The 20,122-nt window shown below is 37.7% G+C and overlaps 1 protein-coding gene across 2 annotated transcripts in view; it reads right to left on the bottom strand.

Moving 5' to 3' along the window:
• Positions 1 to 1,528: 1,528 nt before the first annotated feature.
• Positions 1,529 to 20,122, bottom strand: part of tpx2 (TPX2 microtubule nucleation factor) — a 32,091-nt gene continuing 13,497 nt past the window's right edge. For both annotated transcript variants that reach the window (XM_069884737.1, XM_069884738.1), the window contains exons 6-16: positions 18,159 to 18,295; positions 14,523 to 14,668; positions 12,374 to 12,548; positions 9,931 to 10,066; positions 8,617 to 8,836; positions 8,353 to 8,451; positions 7,451 to 7,627; positions 6,886 to 7,032; positions 6,278 to 6,389; positions 4,587 to 4,771; positions 1,529 to 1,853 (exon numbers count right to left, since the gene is read on the bottom strand). In XM_069884737.1, coding sequence (XP_069740838.1) covers positions 1,743 to 1,853; positions 4,587 to 4,771; positions 6,278 to 6,389; positions 6,886 to 7,032; positions 7,451 to 7,627; positions 8,353 to 8,451; positions 8,617 to 8,836; positions 9,931 to 10,066; positions 12,374 to 12,548; positions 14,523 to 14,668; positions 18,159 to 18,295 — 1,645 coding nt within the window. In that variant the 3' untranslated portion in view covers positions 1,529 to 1,742. The remainder of the gene's footprint in view (positions 1,854 to 4,586; positions 4,772 to 6,277; positions 6,390 to 6,885; positions 7,033 to 7,450; positions 7,628 to 8,352; positions 8,452 to 8,616; positions 8,837 to 9,930; positions 10,067 to 12,373; positions 12,549 to 14,522; positions 14,669 to 18,158; positions 18,296 to 20,122) is intronic.

Raw genomic sequence — 20,122 nt, 5'->3', positions numbered from 1 at the left:
TAAAGCAGCTCAACTTAGATTTTTATCCTCTTGCTATCAGACTGATGAAAAGATTGTATGGGTGCAAATTGAAGTGAATAATAGAAAATAATTCTGAACATAATTTTATAAATGCCATGAGAGGTTATTAAAAGGAAAATCTGATACATCAATTTTGAAGCATATACTCAGAAGTGTGGAATGGAGTACATGTAGAAAGAGGAATGAAGAATTATCAGTTGGCTGAAATGATATTAAATCAAAACCCTTTCATTCCTTTTACAGTTACCTGTTATTTTGATGTTTGATATAATTGTGGAATAAAAAAATAAGGGATGGTTTTTTGAGATCTGTTTTTTTTACTTTTGATCAATTGAAAATATAATATACCACAATACTGTACTATTTTTTCTTATCAACTTAAATCATCTTTTAAATTAGCGAGGAATTTTAAATTGCCAGAACAAAATCCATTTGAATATCTAATATCATGTTTATTGAAATATTTATTACTAATATATTAAATTATAAGAGACTATTCAGAAAAGATTTATTTAAATCTAAATGACAAAAAGATTTAAATATACAGATTCAAGATGAAGTATGGGTCAAAATTATGTAATGAAAGTGTAACTAATACAATTAATGTTAGATAACAAATGGTACAATTTAATTTTTTTTAAACATCAATTATTATACTCCATTGCACTTCATTCGAATTGTTCTGATCAATGTTTTAGATGTAATAAAGAAGTAGGATCTTTTTTGCATGCAGTTTGGCAATGTGAAAAGGTAGATAAGTTCTGGAAGGATACAAATATTTTATTGGGACAAGCTATGAAGATGCAAATTTTGAAGAATCAAGAGTATTTTCATTGGGAGTTATTTCCCAATTGAAGTTTTATCAAAAAAAGCTTTTAAGTGTAGCAAAAGCAAAAAAATTTATAGCTGTAACAGAAATCTGGTGATATATGTGGGGTTGAATAGATGGCAAATAGAACTATTAAATTGTTTATCATTAGAGAGAATAACATATAATTTACAAAATCAACCAGAAAAATTTGATATTTGGAAACCCTACATGGATTTTATTGCTACGATTTACCTGTAGTGTCCAACCTGCCATAATTAGTTGTGATTTAAGACTTACGTAAATTGCTATTAATGAATTAAAAGATAGGCTTTTTTCTTTTTTTCCCTACATTTTTGGGGAGGGAGGGGTTGGGCGGGGAGAAAATGTATTAAATTATTTTTGTCGTATTTTATCATTTTCATGGATAACTACTGTATGTTTTGATGCAAATGGAAAATTTTCAAAAAAATTCCTAAAGGCAGTTGAAATAAAGAAAAACTCAAGTTGTTACATCTTGCTGTTTCCCCTCAACTTGTTTAGCAACAAGTATCTGATTTCCAAAGTTTTGCCTCATTGTGTTAGCACTGGGTTGACCAAAGCATACTGAAGAGAGAAAGGTGTAAATAAAACTTAAGTGGTTGTTAAAAATAGCACCTATTTTGTGCACCTGCCAAAAAAAAATCAACAATTCAAAAATTGAAAAATGATGGTTTATTCTATTTATTAATAAACATGCCATGTGAAAATCTTTCAATGGAACAGAAGTGATAGACCATACTTTCTGTAATCAAAAGCATTAAAAGCACTTTTATTGATGACTTAGTAACAAGATTTAGCAATAGTCCTGGTATGAACTTAGAAATATTACAGATAGCTTCATGCACTCAAGTTGACAACGTAACAAAATAGTTTACAGCCGAAATCTTTCAGAAAAATGTGGAGTATGGGGAACTGTTAGTGGTTGATCACTGTGTTTAATATCCACTTTTTTGTAATGTCGAACAGGGTTTGCTCTGTGTACCTGAAAAGGAATTTAGATATAGTTGAACATCTAAAATGAAACACTGAGCCAAGATTCTAAATTTGAATTTGTTTTCCCAGAAAAGCATCACAAAAGGCAAAACTTCAATTGAAATACATCCTGACTATATGGAAAATGTTAAACATCAAGTTATTTATTCACAAGTCAATGTAATGCTTTGAAATGCCAGAGTAGCTTTTCAGTATGATGCTTAACCACTTAACATAATACAACCATTTTGAATTTTTATAAAAATGTAGTTTCAAAATGTAATTTATTGTTAGTTACAGCTAAGATTTCCTGATGCATCCCATCCAAAAATTGCAAGTACTACCACAATGCTAATGTCATTCACTTTGGGCATTTTTGAACAAGAGGAAACCTGGTTGAAACAATTTGATTGCTAGGCTTCATCCAATATGGTCTAGTCTGTTAATAGAAGCAAGTTGAAAAATAAAATCCCTCTTGTTTTATTTGGGGGTGGGGGATGAAGGAAAAACAGAATAGTTATACTGTACATTTTGGCATACAAGTTGAGTTGTGAAACCCAAAAAAATCTCCAAAAAGTGGGGGTCAACTTAAACACCAGATATACTTTTGAGTTCTTAAATTCAGCTTAAAATCCAATCCCCACTGATCTGGCATTCAAGTCGACCCCTGAAAAACCAAAATCCCTGACTGTAACAGACAGATTTTTATTTTTAAAAAATTCGCAGCCTTCAAATTCGCTCCCATTGACTGAAAACATCACCACATTTAGAACGCTTCAAAGATCACTCTTGCTATCACTGTATGAAGCAAAGAAGGCAGCATATTGCCATATTCTCACTGTTTAAATTGTCATCATATGGGTCCCAGTCTTTATCTGAGTCCCACAATAAATCATCTTCCATGCCATCAATTGCACAGGAGATACCACTTTTCAAATTATTTTTCCAGTCTGTCACACGCCTCGAGCATGAAGTTACACAGCATATCAAGTGATGCAGTATGCATTGTCCCACCTTTTGTAAACTACTTCTGCACTTGACATCCATGTATTCCATTCCTCACACACATGATCTTTGAAATGGCTTGTTCAAGCAGACATTGAAGCACCTAGGATGTACTGCTAATCTACTTTTAGTGTTCTCATTTAAGTGGCCACAAAACATAACGCAGACCAGCAAATTCCATTCTTTGTGTAAACCGCCTGGCTGCCTGTTCCACACATTGTCTATTCATAGTTTTACACCATTTACAGCCCTTTTTCATGAAAATGTACAAAAATACTTGCTGGAAATTTTTAGGTTGAGGTTTGTGTTTAAAGATGACCACAGGTCTTGATTTCGTCCTATGGGCCATGCACAATAAAACCACTGTAAATCTTGTCCTTTCATGGCTTTCAGTTTTCACATCTTTCCATTTGACTATTCTATTGCCTGTTGAAATTCATAGGGTTTTGTCCACATTTCCGATATTTGCCAATGCATACTGGTGTTTCTGCTGGTTTCGCATAATTAATTGATGAAAACTTGCAACTTTATGATCAAGATCTTTTGGTAGTTTCTGTGCAATTTTTGTTTTTTGGCATAATACCAGATTTTTCATAAAATGAATGCACCAGCCTTCTGTAGCCTCAAAAAAAACACCGAGGTCTGGGTGCGTCTTGGCCCACTGCAGTGCAAATGTTATTTTATTTCGGGTGACTAGCAATCTTGCCTCCATTCACGTGCCCATTCTGCCATGTGATTTTCTAACTCTGGCCAACGAGTGGTTCCTTTTCTCAAAGGACATTGCCTTTTTGGTATTTTTCTTTAAGTCTCTTTTTTTCCTCCAATCTCTTACCAACTTCTCATGCTCATCAAAATTTCTTGCAGCAGTGCAATTGTTGGTTTTCTTGGTCATTTCTATCACTTTCAACTTAATGCTTGCTTCATATTTTCATCGTGTGCTGCGTTGTGTCAATGTACCTCCATGATAGCAATCACCTCCAGTGAAAGTCCAGTCAATCAGCACAATCTATGGGGGGGGGGGGGGGGGGGGGGGTCAACGGCCCATCTGAAGCATAGTGAGCTTTGTGGGTTGACTTGAATGCTGGTCAACAGGGCACCTCAGACAGCCAGTAAATGGGGTCAATTTGTACACTAGATATAGCATAAAACTCATTTGAGGCTGAAAAAGGTGTGTGGGGGAGGGGGGGGGGTTTCAACTTTTACGCTGAAAATATACAGTACATCCTAAAGAGTTCCTCTTCCTCCCAAAAGAAAAACAGGTATGTTATAATGCACACTACTTTTTCTGAATTCGAGACAACATGCAAAACTGATCTAGTGCATGTTCAAAAAGAGCATAAGCCCTAAAATCTTGTAGCCAAATTATACAAAGACAAAGACCACGAGTTTTGGCATAATTCATTTGTTAGCCTTTTCTACTTTTTTTAAATACATTGAAAGTTTAAATGATAGTGGTGCTACACTAACCAAAATATCATTGCAATATTTAACAATTTCAACCTTAAGTGTTAGGCTTGTTTGAATGTACAATCTTTGCATTTGAATTCTGACTGGATTTCTCATTCAAGTATGATTTTGCAGATATGTTCACCTCTCAAATTTGTTCTATACAAATGCACCAATTGCTGTCATATAGTCTCCAATTGTCAAAAAGCCATCATTTGCAGCCCCAGACACTAGAAATATTCCTGATATTATGTTGGAACCTCCAAAAAAGATTTAAATATCAGATACTTACGAGTTCCTGCCGAAGTCTTGCAGTTTCATCTCTTTCACGTTCTTCAGTTTCTTTCTTCTTCTCCTGCTCAAGTTTCTCTCGCGTAGCTTCTTTTTCTGTTATGCGCTTTTCAAAATCTTTCCGCTCTTTTGCACGCTTTTCTGTTGCTAATTCATACTTCTCTTGAGCCATGGAAGGAAACCTTTCTAAATGTGGCAAATGGAAATAGAATTTTGACCAAAAAACCCATAGAAATTAAAGACAAAAATTATTCTTCCAGCACCAAACATTAACTAAAACTATAATCCATCTCAGGACCCCATGACCCAAGCCAATTATGTGAAGGTAAAACACAAAAGTCTGCAGATACCATGGTTGAAGTAAAAACACAATGCTGGAGAAACTCACCAGGTTAAACAGTGTGCTTAGTGCAGCAAAGATAAAGATACATAATCAAACTTTCAGGCTCCAGTCCTTCATCAAGGCATGAAAAAATGTGGGCAGGCACCCAAACAAAGTTGTGGGGGTGGATGGGCAGGTGTAGAATCCCAAAGATAGGAGGTAATGGATGAATAAGGGAGGGAAGGCACACTGCCAAACAGGTGTGAATGGAAGGTGTGGAAAGATGGAGGCAAAAGGAGAAAGGGATTGAGAACAGAGAGAACGCTAACAAAAACTGGAGAAGTTTATGTTGATATCATCCAGCTGGACAGTGCCCAAACTGGAAAATTAAGTGTGGCTCCTCCAATGTACAGGTTGTCTTGGTGGGACATCACACGAGGCTATGGATATGTCAGCATGGGAGTGTGGTTCAGAATTGAAGTGGAGGGCCACCAGGAGATCCTTGTCACTGATGTGGACACTGAGCAAAGGTGCTCAGTGAAGCGATCTCCCAATCTGTGTGTCCAGTCTCTTGTGGTATTACAAGAATGCTGATCTTTCACATTTTAAAAACTTGGCTCTAATGCACCAATGTGCCCAACATACTGCATTCTTTAACTAAATTCTCATAACTCATATTTCTCTACAATCATTATTTTTTTTTTTAAATCACTGCTTCAATAGGTTTAATAGTTTAATAATTCAGGATCTGGTCTTTTGGGCAATGATTTCAAACATTCACAAGATATTCCAGTTCTAAATTCACCCCACTAAAGTAGTATATTGTAACATCCAAACCCTACAAACCCTTTTGAATTTTATCTACAGTGAGTTTATCCTCTCTCCACTGGCTTCCAACCCCAAAATTATATTTGAATTCATTTCACTGAAAGCTTTTTGATGCACTTCATTTTTCAACACCCTGGATCACAACTTTAATTTTAAATTCCCATAAATATTACCAATTTCATTTAATTACTTCTCATCTTAGTTTTCTGTACTTATAAACTCAATGGCGATGCAAGTATCTTCACTCAGTGTGGAAACATGAACACCATTTAGCCCTACAGTTCATCTACAACCACGCAGTCAAAACCAAATCAATTTTTAAGAAAAAAACATGCTGTAGATACACTAACTTTCCAATTTCCAAGCAGTAAACTAGAATCCTTACATCCTGAAAGATCTATACTAGTCAAAGTTAACACCAAATGAAATGCACTTTGTTCAAACACAGGCCAGGTGGTGGTTGGTGGAAAAGTAAAGATGTTACTGCATGATTAAATTGATAACATACATCTATATATAGTTGCAAACCAAGGAATAAATACCTATTAATGATTGGTCTGCTTTCTTTGGTTGAAATGGCTCACGATATACAACACAATTAGGCCTGGCTTTAAAGCATGCTGCTTCTTTTTGTTTCCTCAGCTCTTCATTCATCTGCAAGGAGAAATTATTTAAATAACTTGCATGAACAAATTGCAAATCTGAAATACAGCTGTAGACTCAAGAGTAATAGTAGAAATTAATGGCAACTCCAATTATCCAAAATTATTTTAGCCAGGCCTATTTCAGATAAACGTTTTTTTTCCCCAGAGAACTGGTCAATTTTTTTTAAATAAAACAGCCCAGTAGCAACAACAAATTACCTATAAGTATTTAAACAACAAGTGAAGGCTGTTTAAGCATTAAAATGTTTAATTCTCAAAAAGAAATGCTGACTACCACCAATCACCAACACTTCCCCGCTCGTGCTGGGAGCCCCAGGGTCCCACTCAATTTGGCTCCGAAAAAAATTTAAGATAAAGAGGATTTCGGCGAATCAGAGTTGTACTGTAGTTTATTCTCATATCCAATTGCATGGACAGCAAGCCACCTTGACAGCGAACTTAAGATTATAAATCAGAACAGTTGAAACAAGATCTAAGAAACCTACCATTTGTGCCCAGTCTTGTTCTTTGATGGCACCACGTTCTTCTAGCTGAAGATGAAATGGCTCTGCTTTAGTCACAGGCTTCACGACCTTCTCAGGTAGGCATGTAGATTCAAAGTCAGGAAGCTGTTTAGCTTTAAACACAGGGATCTGTACAAATCATTTACAGCGACAAATTAATCCTCAATTGTAATCAGTTATTACTATGTAATAAATTTGGTCGTTCAGCCCATCATACTTCTGCAGCAATCAAACCCCTCCATTTAGACCATTTGCCATCCAGTCCCTACAACCCCAACTTTACAGACAAGGCAGAAAAAAATTTCCCCCTTAACTCAATTGTGAATACCTTCATTCAGTTCCACACAACCAAAGTCTTGCCCTAGTGAATACATCTTCTCCAGGAAGAGGCCAACATAAAAAAAGTTGACAAACCTTTAGCGTAACACCTTGTATTCAATACCTCCATTTAAAACAGCCTGTATAATTTTTCTCCTTAAAAATTAGTAAAATTGGCACACAAACTTACAAACTCAATTTAAAGATCATCTATAGTGTTATGAAATACCTCCATCTCCTTCTTGCGCATTTCATCTATTTTCTTCTGTTTTAATGCTTCTCTCTCTTTGTCCCGGGCCTCAAATGAGAACGGCTGAATGGCTACAACCTTATGTTCAGCGAGTTTTGGCTTGAATGGAATAGCATTGTGTGGGATAGCGTTTGCTTTCATCACACGTGGTTCCTCCTGCAAGGTTCAATTAACAAATCTTAAAATGTAGCCCATAACAATGGACCCCTGTTTTGTTTTTTTAAAAATCACCAAGAGTATATATAGTTTTAGAACCAGATCCCAAAGTTAAAGTTGTCAATTTGCACCAAATCAAGACCATTTACAATCAATGCTCATAAATCGAGAACACAAGCTCAGATTCTGGATTTAAAATGAGTTAGGATTGGTTTTAGATTTTACGAGTAATGGGGTAGCCAAGGACCATCTATCACCACTCCATGCATTTGATCAACATGCATTTTCAAATTCATTCCATCCAAATAACCTCTCCAACAGTACTGATGGCATCAACCAAAGCATTGCTCATGCCTGAGCATCAGTTACAGGATAGTAACACTGTTAGAGCAACAATTGTCAAACTCAAATTGATCTCTAGAGAGAAAAAAGATGCTGGAATCTGGAGTGAACAAGACTGGAGCAAATCAGTGGGCTATCTACGAGTTGAAATGATAGAAATTTCTGATCAGGATCCATCGATAGAGTCCCACCCCAAAACATTGACTATTTCTATCTATGAATATTGCCTGGCCTGCTGAGCCCCTCCCGCTCTCATTCACTCAAATGGATTACCACCAACATCATCCACAGTAGAATGATTAAACTGGTTGAATTGACAAATGACAAAACAATTTAAATTTGGGTATTTAAAGGATTCCACAAAATTCAAGCTTTATCCCCACCTTTTCTTCCTCCTTTTGTGGAATTCTCACACGGTTCTTCAGAGTGAAAGCTGGAGATTTGGGCATTGTTATGGGTAGCGTTTTTTTCTCTGGGACTCCCTGCAAAAAGATTGGAAGCCAATGAAATTAGTTGCAAAGTTAATTTTCCAGTTGCAGAACTGGATAGTATAGAATCGGACTACAAATGAAACACTAACTATTCCACAATAATATTATAGTACTTTATAAAGTTGCAATATTTCAAGGAGATAAGAATATCTTTACCACAACATCTTCTAAGATCTTGGAAGGGCAGGGTCGTGAATGGAAGCTGTAGTCCTCCACCTCTTCAGCCTTCCGGTTTTCTTCTCTTTCCCGGATGCGCTTCTCTATCTCCAAATCAAAGCCAACAGCTTTTGTTGGTTCCTTAACATGTGGCTTCTTTGGCAGAGCCAAACTACCTTCCAGGATCCTTGGATTTAATTCCTGAGCTTTGAATTTATATCTACAAAAAAAAAAAAACCCACAAATCTTTGCTCCCATATTCAATACAAAAATACAAGCTATAAAATCAGTGCACCAATCAAATCCAAAAGTACCAGTCTCCCTAAAATTTGATGGAGAAAATCCATGGGCAGCATAATCATGCAGCTAGAACTACCATCTCAAATTCCAGCATTCCAGGTTTGATCCTGTCTTCTGTAATCCAATTTCAGGCAAACACAACCTCATCCACTTCGTCCTTTATCCATGGTCTTTCTCCAATCACACCTACATTGCTTTCCTTATCCATCTGCACACATCTCCCACTTGATCTTTCCCCTCACTGCACTCTTAGCCTTGACATCGCTCCTTTCAATACTCGTCTTCAAAAAGGGTCCCATCGAAAATCCATTCTTGACCAGAGTTCCTCAAGGTTACCCAGTCTATGCACTTGTTCCAATTTAAAATTTGTGTTCACATGACCACATACAACACCAAACAATGGTGTTCCAGGCATTTAAAAAAATACTTATCAGTAAATCTTATTTTAAAATTGGAACCAAACTCTTTAATAGCTCTTTTTGGAACACTCTGAGACAATGATGTTTTACTAACTTCAATTCAATGTCTCATTTTATCTTTTTCCTTGTTGATGGCCAGACACACAATTTTGATTAAATTAAAAGATAATACTCCACCTATACATGCACAATGACTAAGGGATATTATGACTTGCTTAAATCTGGAAAAAAAATTAGATATACTATCATTGATTCAAATATTAAATTTCAAATTATATGGGGCTTATTCATGGTCTACTATCATAACCTTTAATGTTGCTTTGGAATTTTGGCATTATGCTGTCCCTCTCCAAGATTGTGTCACTTAGATTTTTGAATGTTAATCTTCAACCTTGCTTTGGGGAGGGGTTTACAGATCATTTCCCCCCCCTTTTGTTACGTTTTATTGTATCATCATGATTGTGCTTCTGAATTTGTACACGTGAATATTGTAACTTTTTTCCTAGTCTTGTAGCACATTTCATAACAGTATTGTTCCATTTTTTTTATTGTTAAAAATATCAATAAAAATATTTTTTAAAAGAAAGATACTTACGACTGGATTTTCTCCAACTCTTCAGCTTCTATTTCAACTGTACTCTTACATGTGGTTGGTCTCGCACGGCTTTTTGTTGCCAGTAAAGGGGTGTGAGGTTTAGTTAGTTTCATTTTTCCAGGCATCCTGGAAGGTCCTTAAAAGGAAGGAATGTTTATTATTAGCAGTGAACTTTTTCAAGGAAAGAAAAAACAACCGTTGGCATTACACAAACCACTCAATCTGCAAACCAGGGTCTTGAAGCCAAGGTGGTCTGAAAGCAATAGGGCAAAGTGACAGGCTGAAAATAATAGCTCCTTTTCCATTGGCACCCTGGAATTAACTGGAAAAGGAACACTGTCCAAATGCCAGTGTCAAATGCCAATTTCACACCAGGGATTAACCACCTCTACCCTTTCTCGTATCCCTGGCTCTTGCTGATGCCGGAATTCTAATAAAACCAATGAAAAATTATAGCAGAAAGTCACCAGTTTCCATTTGAAGGTAGAACACTCTGATCCCCGGGATGAGTGTGCTCGGTGGAAAAGCAATTAGTGTCCCAGTTAAGGGTGGTCCAGTGAAAATGGCACAAAGGGCTTCCTATCACAGGACACTGCACAACTGGGATACCAGTAGAAAAGGGGCTAAGGATAAAAAAAAATCAGTCGGGGACAGAATACAAATGTTTGCAGGGCAGACACAACATTGGACTGGTAACTCCAATGTAAATAACACCTTCCAATTGGTGGAAGAATTTGTAACTCTTGACATCACTTTAGGTTCAAGGAACTGCATCATTTACTTCAATGGCACAGGTGATGAGAGCTGGGCCATTAAAAATAAGGAGCCAGACAGTGGATATTGTATCTGAATTATAGATGGGAGAAGCTGATATTTGTAGGAAACAGAGGTTAGTTGGAAAGATTTACCTTCTCGATGAGTTTGTGGAGGAGTATAGATTGGAAAGCCATTCCTTGGATTTAGTCATATATTAGGCAAAAGCTCAGATTTTGTAAATTCAAATGTAGTACAGGTACAGTATCTCAAATCCAAAACTTTTATCGTCCGTGGTCCCATGAGGTAATACATAATAGAGTTCAGAAATCCCGCTTGTAGGACGGGATGTAAGTTGTACATTATTCAGTGTAGATTTTTCAATACATATCTACTTCAGTTAATTTGTGCAGATGTAAATATTTGTATTATAATGTGAATACATGTACAATATCTAAGTCTGAGTAAATAAATGCAATTTTTTTTTTTTTTTTTTATAAATGGTGTTCCAAAAGTCAGAAACACTGTGGTCCCAGGCATTTTGGATATGGGGTATGGTACCTGTATATATCCCAGTTTTTAAAGTTATTCCAATCAATCTGCCAAATTTGTTTCTTGACATTAACCAAAGTTACCAAAATACATCCCATATAGCAATTGTATTGGTTAAGGCAAGCATTTTTCATTCAGTGCAATTAAAGACCTTGATCTGAGACAGAAGATGAATAAATGCTTTGTCCCAAAAAGATTAGTCAATGACAGTAATGTAGTCACAGTATTTTTATTGGATAGTACAGAGGAACTTAAACAATGCTGAAAACTGAATTTTGGGTTGGAAAGGAATAACCCAAAGTTCACAAGTGAATCCCCTTTTGAACACAAACAGTACACCACTTTAAACCAAAATTGTAAGCCACAATTTATAAGCCAATCAACTGAAAGCCAAGTAGCGTTTCCAGAAATACAAGCCGAACAGCATACAAGGAGAGAAATAAAGAACATTTCAGGATTATGATCCTTAATGAAAAATGGCCAGACATATGAACTGTTACTTGGGAGATGTTGTTTGCATTTTTTAGCAAGCCCAGGAAAATTAACAAAAGTGAATGAATCTTTAAAAATTGCTAATTTCATAGAACAGTTTAAGCCAACTAGTGCCAACACAATGCATAACATACTAGACATGAAATCCTAATTAAATAGTCAATGAACATCAAAAAATTATATGTGCAGGCAACCCAAAATAAAAACAATACATTATAAAACCACTCAAATCTCGCAGCATCTGAAGAAAGAAAAATACATCAGGTTAAAGACCAACACACAAATGCTTCTTGACCCTCAGATCGCTGCTAGCATTTTCTTTCATTAAAAAGAAAGTAGAGATCATGCTATCCATTGGCAAGAAATGATTACTGGTCACTTTTCTATATGAGAAAAGAACAGCAGCTGAGACAAACTGGGTATCACAGGACCCAAATACAGGCAGTTGTACATGTATTGCTGAACATGCACGAAATAAGAGGCATTTCAGGAGCTCAGTGTGCTTCGTAACCCACCAATATAGGAGACTTTTAACCAAGAATCTAGCTTTTTTTGCATGAAGGATTTTTCCTCTGTAAACACACATTATCTATACATCCAGTTGATTGTTATTCAAGGAATTCCCAAGAGAAAAATTTAGTTTTACCTTCCTCCATTTGGTAGCTGCTCCTCAGGTGATAGCGTGATGGCGTGCGACATTGAAATGCCTCTACCTGCTCTGCTAGAGAAACGTAACCTTGATTATCCATCGCTGTGTGGTTTCTTTTGCTGCTAGTGAGATTGAAAGGCTTTGGTACTGTAATGCCTTTGTGTTCACACATCTAGGGAGAAAGTCATCCATAGGTCAGTGACCTCTGTCCCACTCAAGCTCCCTTCCATTACTTTAATGACCCATTCCAGATTTTTACCTTTGGCAGTCTGGGTGCCAACTTCTACTCCACCCGTAAGGTTTTCAAATCAGTCCTGGACTTATGCATTAAAACTATTGCAGACATCATCTCCCACAGGCATTGAAGACTAAGGTACCAGGACATAAAATACAAAAAAGTTGGCAGGACCAGTAATAAGATGGTGAAGGCCGCATACTGTTTCTTGGTATTCTATGCCCTTGCTAATGAGGAAAAGAAGAGGTCATGGTCAAATTTCAAACATTGGTAAGGTCTCAGGTAGAATTTTGTGTACAGTTCTGGTCACTACACCATAGGAAGGACATGAATGCAGAGGAAGGTGCTGAAGAATTTTCCAAGACTTGCCAAGGATATAAATCTTCAGTAACAAGGAACTGGATAGGCTAGCTGAGTTTTCCTTGGAGCATAGGACCAGAGACAAAAGGGGCATGGAAACTTACAAGAGGTCAAATTTGATCAATTTGATCAATCTTACAAGAGGGTACAGTTTAAGCAAGAGGAATTTAAAATATGAAATCAGCCAGAAGCCCCTAACTGAAACAGGTATTCAATTAAAAAGGATCTGATCCAGCACTTTGAATTACCAAGAATTAGGTTAGTGACCAAGTGCTGGTATATGGGATTAACATAGATGAGTATGATGGTTAGCACGGAACACCATGGGTCAAATGACCCATTTGCTGTATAATTACAGATGCTAAAAAATCTGTGCAAATACAAATACTCAAGTTAGGCATCATCTGTGGAGAAAAAAATTAATGCCAATTACCCTCCATCAGAACCTTGATGAATAGTCATTTATATGAATGCCTGTTTCTCTTTATTTAGCATGAGAATGTCTCGGTCTCTCAGCTTTTTAACCTCTTTACCTTTTTCAGTTCTCCTACAGTCTCCATTGAGCCCATTGTGTATGGCTCTGGTACAACCCTCTATTTCTATCAATGACCTCATCTTCCTTTTTAGCTGCACCTGACCATGTGAATTGACAATCACAAATAGAATACTTAGCTTTTTAAACACCTCTCCCTGCCCAACTCCATTTTTTACAGTTTTATATATTCTATTTGCACTATGTCCTCTACACTGTGACATAAACAAACCAAAGTGCAACTTTTAATTCTTCAATTACATCCATCACACTATTCACATGCCATTTGTCTCTACATTGATACAAGGAGGCAGAACTCCTCCTCAAAGCACAATTCATCGTTAAAGTACTTTCACAGCCAATAGAGTTCGACTTCAGATGCCAGTTCTGCTGCCCTTCAAGTTTCTGAATCCTCCTTTTAAGAATGCAATAAATTATGCCATTCACACTTTATTAAAAAAGGACAAGAAATAATATCATTCCATGTACTGAACTAGATCAGAACATTTTATTAGAAGGTACACTTTCACATACCAATCCTGTCAAGAAGCATATTCAAGTGAGATTAAAAGAAAACCAATAAGGAAGGGAAATCAAGACAAACCAGGTGAAAGAAAGCATGGGACATAAATTGAGCAACATGGCTGGCTACCAGGTGTTGGCAATAACAAGATCTTTTTCCCAATCATGCTTATTTGAGTGACATAGGCATCATCATAGAGGCTGACTATCAGGAGTCAATTATTCAACCATGAAAAGCTATAAAGGGACCATCATACAAAAGCAAAATTCTGCAAAGCTCTGGGAACCAAACAAAAAAAAAATCTAGAAATATTTTAGTCAGGTAGCACATGTGGAAAGAAAACCAGAGTTAATGATTTAGCAAATAATAAGGTGGACTAGTTATTTGTTTGCTGTAAAATTAAACCAAATAAAATCACGCAGATCCAAACATCTTTTGCCCTTTTTCATCAAATTCCTTGTACAATTCAGATATTGAAAGTAAAAAAAAAACTCACAGGTGATTGATGGTGTTTACGTAGTTCACTGGTGAAGTTCACTTCTTTGTATACTTGTCCTTCATGTGCTTGAATACGGTCATCTGTGTGGAACTTTATATCCACTGGCTTTGTAACTGGGATCGGTGTCCTTTTCTTGCTCTGACCTGAAACCAGTAGGAAGCAGGTTTTCCAATTAAAATGTAATTGAATGCAATGAAGAGGAATAAAGAATTTAAAAAGCACTACTACAGTTTAAATAAGAAATAATGAGCACCAATGATGCATTCAAATTCTTGTCATAGCAATAGAGTACCATTATGTCAAAATCAGTTTCACCACATCCTTTCTACAGAAAGGAGTTTTGTCTGACAGATCTCTTACGTGATTTCTTGCTTCTACAAGATGATCATTTACAAAATGCTTAATTACTGCTATTAAGATGGCACAGGTTGCTTCCTCTCTAGGTCTAACACAAAAAAAATCGTAACAGAGGTAGGACACAGATCCTCAAGCCTGCCTCACCATTCAGTACGATTACCCTGGCCTAAACTCTAATGTGCCAGTTCCCCACATTCAATCTCTCATCCTTCAAATATTTGTCCACCTCTTCTAATGACTGGTTCTCAACCTTCCTCTGAATTCCAAAGATTCCCCTGTTGAAATTTCTATGCATCTCCATTTTAAATGAGCATCCACTTTTTTTTTTAATTGCAAAATCCCTTGTTCATGACTCTCTCAAAGCCTAGTAAAGCCCCTTTAAAATTTTAAGCATTTAAATCCAGTCACTGCTCATTTCTTCCAAACTCCAGGAAATAGAAATCCAAACTGTCTGGCTTCTATTGACAAGACAACCTATTCATCTAACAAATGAGTCTCTGCCTTCATTGCTATTATAATCAAATTGTGTAGTTTCTAGGAGTAGCCTCACCAACACTAGCATTATCAAAGCTTCCCTATTCTTAAACTCCAACCCCTTTGCAATTGAGGACAACATGCTATTTGCTTCAGATTTTTTTGGAACTCAAGTACTACAACACCTGGATCCCTCTGAACTTCATTGATTTGCAGTCTCTCCATTTAAATAATCTCCCTCATCACAACTTGCCCTTGACCCATTTTCATATCAGCAACAAACTTAGATACCTTGAATTTCGCTCTCTCTACCAGGTCATTGATGAAAACCGTAAACAATTGAGAACCAAGAACTGATCCCTGAGGCACTCCAGTGGCATCTCTCAAGCCCAAAAAGGATTAATTTGTTTCAACTCTTCTGTGACAGCCAGTTTTCAATCCATGCTAATACACTTCCTCTAATTCCTTGGGCTGATAGTTATGTGCTCCCTTTAAACACAAGGAGCAAAAATAAATGCTGGTCATTGACACTTCCCCACCGAGGTCCCGCTCCTCCCCGGGAGCCCAAGGTCCGCCGTTGCTATCGCCAACAGTGGGGGCAGGGGTGGGGGTGGGGGTGGGGGGGATCCGAGGTCCGTTGCACACAACTATCAGTAATTTGGAGAAAAAGCGGCATAAACTACTCGGGACTGAGGTTTCAGGCCTACTCTGGGCCTAGCGCTAAGCCCAGCTTTTGATGTCTATTTGCATCTCTTCCTCCTGGATTGAACCAAGCGGCTGCGCTTGCAGTCCAGGCCGCTGGAAGGAGAGCGTCTCAGAGCCAGGAAGCAGAACGAAGACAGGAAGGAATCAGACCAGGATTTGGTTACAGATGGAGCTCCCTCCTCCCAGGGGTGGATCTGTGGGTTCAAACCACCTGCTGCCTTGCAGGTTTTGCCTCTTCAGGTAAAGGTTAGAAGGTAACACTGACTTCAAATCCCCGGGCTTGGCTCACCCAGCCGTCAGTACCTGGAAAGGGCCCAAGCTATGGGCAACTAGCACATGTCACTCTGGCAGCAGGGGCTGGCAGCTGTGACAGAGTGCGGGAGGAAACAGTTTCCCTAGTGGTCTACAGCAGCAAACTCGATGGGCAAAGGATCCGCAAGGACAATGGCCAGCGAGCACGGTCTTGGAACAGACCACTGCGGGGCACTCCCGTGTCACTCTGGCTGTTGTGCCTCGCACTCCACCAGGCTCAGTGACGTGGGACCCAGAGGGAGGAGTTTGTCCAGGGTAAGTACTCGCCTCCAAGTCCTTGCCCCGGCACACGGTGCCTCTAGCTCCATGGAAAACAAAACAAAAGTTCTGTGAAGACAGAAGAGCTACAAGGCACCGTGTTCATCTTTGCTTGCAAAGGGATGGGCCATGAGAGAGAATTCCTTGGGCTCGTCCAGCATCCAACAAAACAACAAAACAAGAGAGAACAAGAAGCAAAAGAAATACTTTCTCTACACATCCCTCCAGCAAAGTGTCCACAAAGACAAAGCAGAAAATTGGAAGAGTATAGATGACATTTCAGGTCATTAATGCTTCAAGTCTGTCTGATCGTGCACCAGAACTTTTAACTTTCACCATACACACCGCTTGGCCTATTGAGCATGACAGACTTGTGGCAGACAAATTTTCAACTGTTAACATTGCATTAAAAGCCCTGTTTGATACAAACTAGTATAATTGCTCTTTTTATACACCAGAATAGAAAACAAACCATGAAAACATTTAGGAAACCGATATGGATTTCAACTGTGTGCAAAATGAAAAGTCTAACAAGGAGTTCTATTCGATGGAACAAGATTTATATAATCCAAATAAATTACTTTGAAGAATTATACACAAACTTATTTACCCAAGCACAGAGCCCTACAACACAAATTCTGTCCTCACTTTCTATGCATAATGAAAGGAGAGTTTGCTACTCTTTGGCCAGTTTCCCCAATCCTTAAAAATTCCTGTATTGTCAAGAACCAATATTATTCTCATTTCACATCCATGTTTTTGATCATAGCCCCAAATGGCTATGCAACAAGTTTTCGATTATTTGCAATGCTCAGGACCAGACCTCTATAAGTTAACTAGATTTTTTGGATCACCGAGAAATTGCTTTAAGCAGCTCACTAGCATCAGCAGAAAACTTTAATCAGCAGGCCAAATCTCATATCACCTTTAAGTGGTGGGAGATTGCACGTACAGTCCCAGGGATTGTCAACTGTCCTCCAGCAGAATTTTAGCAAAACCACTGAAAGGATATTTGACAGCTTGGGGGGGGGGGGGGGGGTGTGGGGGGTGTGGAATGAAGAGAGCAAGCAGCTCAGGGAGCAGGAGGTGGGAACTCTGTAATGCTGCAGGTCAGAGATGCCTCTCCTCTCACAGTCAATGAGAAAAATGCCTTCCACCTCATACATGAACACATCCCTTTGCAGACATATTGTCCCAGACAAAGCCCAGAAACCAGGGCAGCATTTTCACATAGTAGCATCTGCCCCCTAATTCATGCCATGAATTGCTTCAGCTGGTTCTGAGCTCTGTTTTTACCAAATTGTCACTAACAGAGCATCAAAGCCCCACATCAGCACGTCAGGTGAATTTTTTTTTTAAAACTTGTGACATAATGTTGCCATCTAAATTTTTTTTTCAGATAACTGAAAATTTCAGTAAAATGGTTTTAGGATAATCGGAAACATACTATGGTAATTAATTTAGGCAAACTGCTGAAGAGTCAAATAAAATTCAAAAATTGTTCCTATCTTTAATATGCTAATATACCTGCACCAGAGATGGCAAGCTTCAGGGATTCTTCATTTTGTTTCCTCTTCTCTGCCATTTCCTTCTGAAATTGAGCAATTTTTTCCATCTCCAATTCTTCTGTAGTTTTTCCCTTTGAAATCATATGTTGCTGCCTCCTACAGGAAACAAAGGAGATCCATTTGAACACAATTCTCAAAGTATTAAGACTTCCTTTTCTACCAAAAGAATTTGCTTAGAATTACAGACAAAATGGGAATGGTAGATTTTCCTCAGTGGAGAAAAATGTCTAGCCCAATATACCCACTTCAAGATCTTGCACGAGAATAGTGTAAATATCACTTGCACCCAGACATGCCTTTTTCCACTGTCCATTTTGAAAGTGTTATATTCACACTCTACATGCCCAACATTTCAGCAAATTGTTCAACCTACAAGTGTTCAGTGAATACTTATTTTATTATTTCCCAATGCAGAGAATAGAAAGTCTCCAGGGTCAAAGTAGTAACTCACCACATTCCATTTCCAGTTTCATTCTGAATACAACATGATTCAATGTCAATAGAACAAACAAGTATAGTAGAATGGAAGATTTCAAAACACTGAACAGCCAGTAGCCTGATGAGGAGAAAGCTTTATTGAAATGGGAAAATACCATACCCTTCAGCATTCAAGTCAACCTTCAGGTAAGTCAGGTCCCCATTTTCAGCCTCATTTTAATGGTTTTATCATCTGTTGGGCATACAAGTCAACATCCCCCCCTGCCAAAAATTGTGATGACAGACTTGTTAGGCGTTGGCTGAGGGTAATTCTTATCCAGCAAAATAACGAAAGCATGAAGTGAGTTTTCAGTTAAAAGTGATAGAAATGGCCAAGAACATCACCTGAGCTGTTGCAAGAAAATTTGATATGAGAAGTTGGTAAGAGATTGGAGAAAGAAAGAGCCTTTAAGAAAAATACCAAAAAGGCAATGTTCGATGAAAAAAGGGCTCCTTCATTAACCAGAGTTGGAAAATCACATCGCAGGATAGGTACATGAACACGTGAAATAAGAGCATTTGCAATGAAATGGGCAGTCACACCCAGAACTCAGAAAAGGTTTTGAAGCTGGCTGATGAAACCATTTCATGAACAGGAAAAATCTGGTATTATGACAAAAAAAAATTGCTCAGAAACTTCCAAAAGAGCTTGATCATAAAGTTGTAGGTTTTCGCCAGTTTATTATATGTAACTTGCAGAGACACCGGTTTGCATTGGCAAATATTAGAGACATGGCCGAAATTCCAATGAATTTCCACAGTTGAATGTAAAGATTGAAAACTGAAAGCCATGAAAGGACAAGATTTACAGTAGTACTATCGTACATGGCCAACAGGACAAAATCAAGACCTGTGGTCATCTTCAAGCACAAACTTCAACCAAAAAATTTCCAGCAAATATTTTTGTACATTTTCATGACAAAGGATGGATGGATGAAAATGGTGTAAAACTATGGATATAAATGTGTGGAATAGGCAGCCATGAAGATTTACGCAAGGAAAGGAGTTTTCTGATCTGGGATAAGTTTCATAGCCACTTAAATGAGAAGACTAAAAGTAGATAAACACAAAATAATACTTATATCGCAGTTATCCCAAGTGGTTTGACATCTCTATTGAAACCTCTAGACATCTGCTTCAGCAAGCCATTCAAAGACAATATGCATCAAAAATTGAATACTTGGATGATGAGTACAGACAAGAATAAAAACACTTGATGTGCTGTGTGATTTTGTGCTCAAAGCATGGGATAAAGTGAAAGTAGAGACTATAATAAAATAATTTTAAAAGTACAGTATCGCTTGTGCTATGAATGGCACAGAAGATGATTTATTGTGGGACACTGACTACGAAGCCGCCTCATCAGATACAGTCTGTGAGCCGTATGATGACTGTTTAAACAGTGAGACTATGAATGTGCTTGCTGCAAACTTTGCCTCAGACGAC

The sequence above is a fragment of the Narcine bancroftii genome, chromosome 6, assembly GCF_036971445.1.
Source record: "Narcine bancroftii isolate sNarBan1 chromosome 6, sNarBan1.hap1, whole genome shotgun sequence".
In the NCBI taxonomy this organism is placed as follows: Eukaryota; Metazoa; Chordata; class Chondrichthyes; order Torpediniformes; family Narcinidae; genus Narcine; species Narcine bancroftii.
The sequence above is the reverse complement of the archived record's forward strand: the minus strand, read 5'-3'. Positions and strand labels throughout refer to the sequence as shown.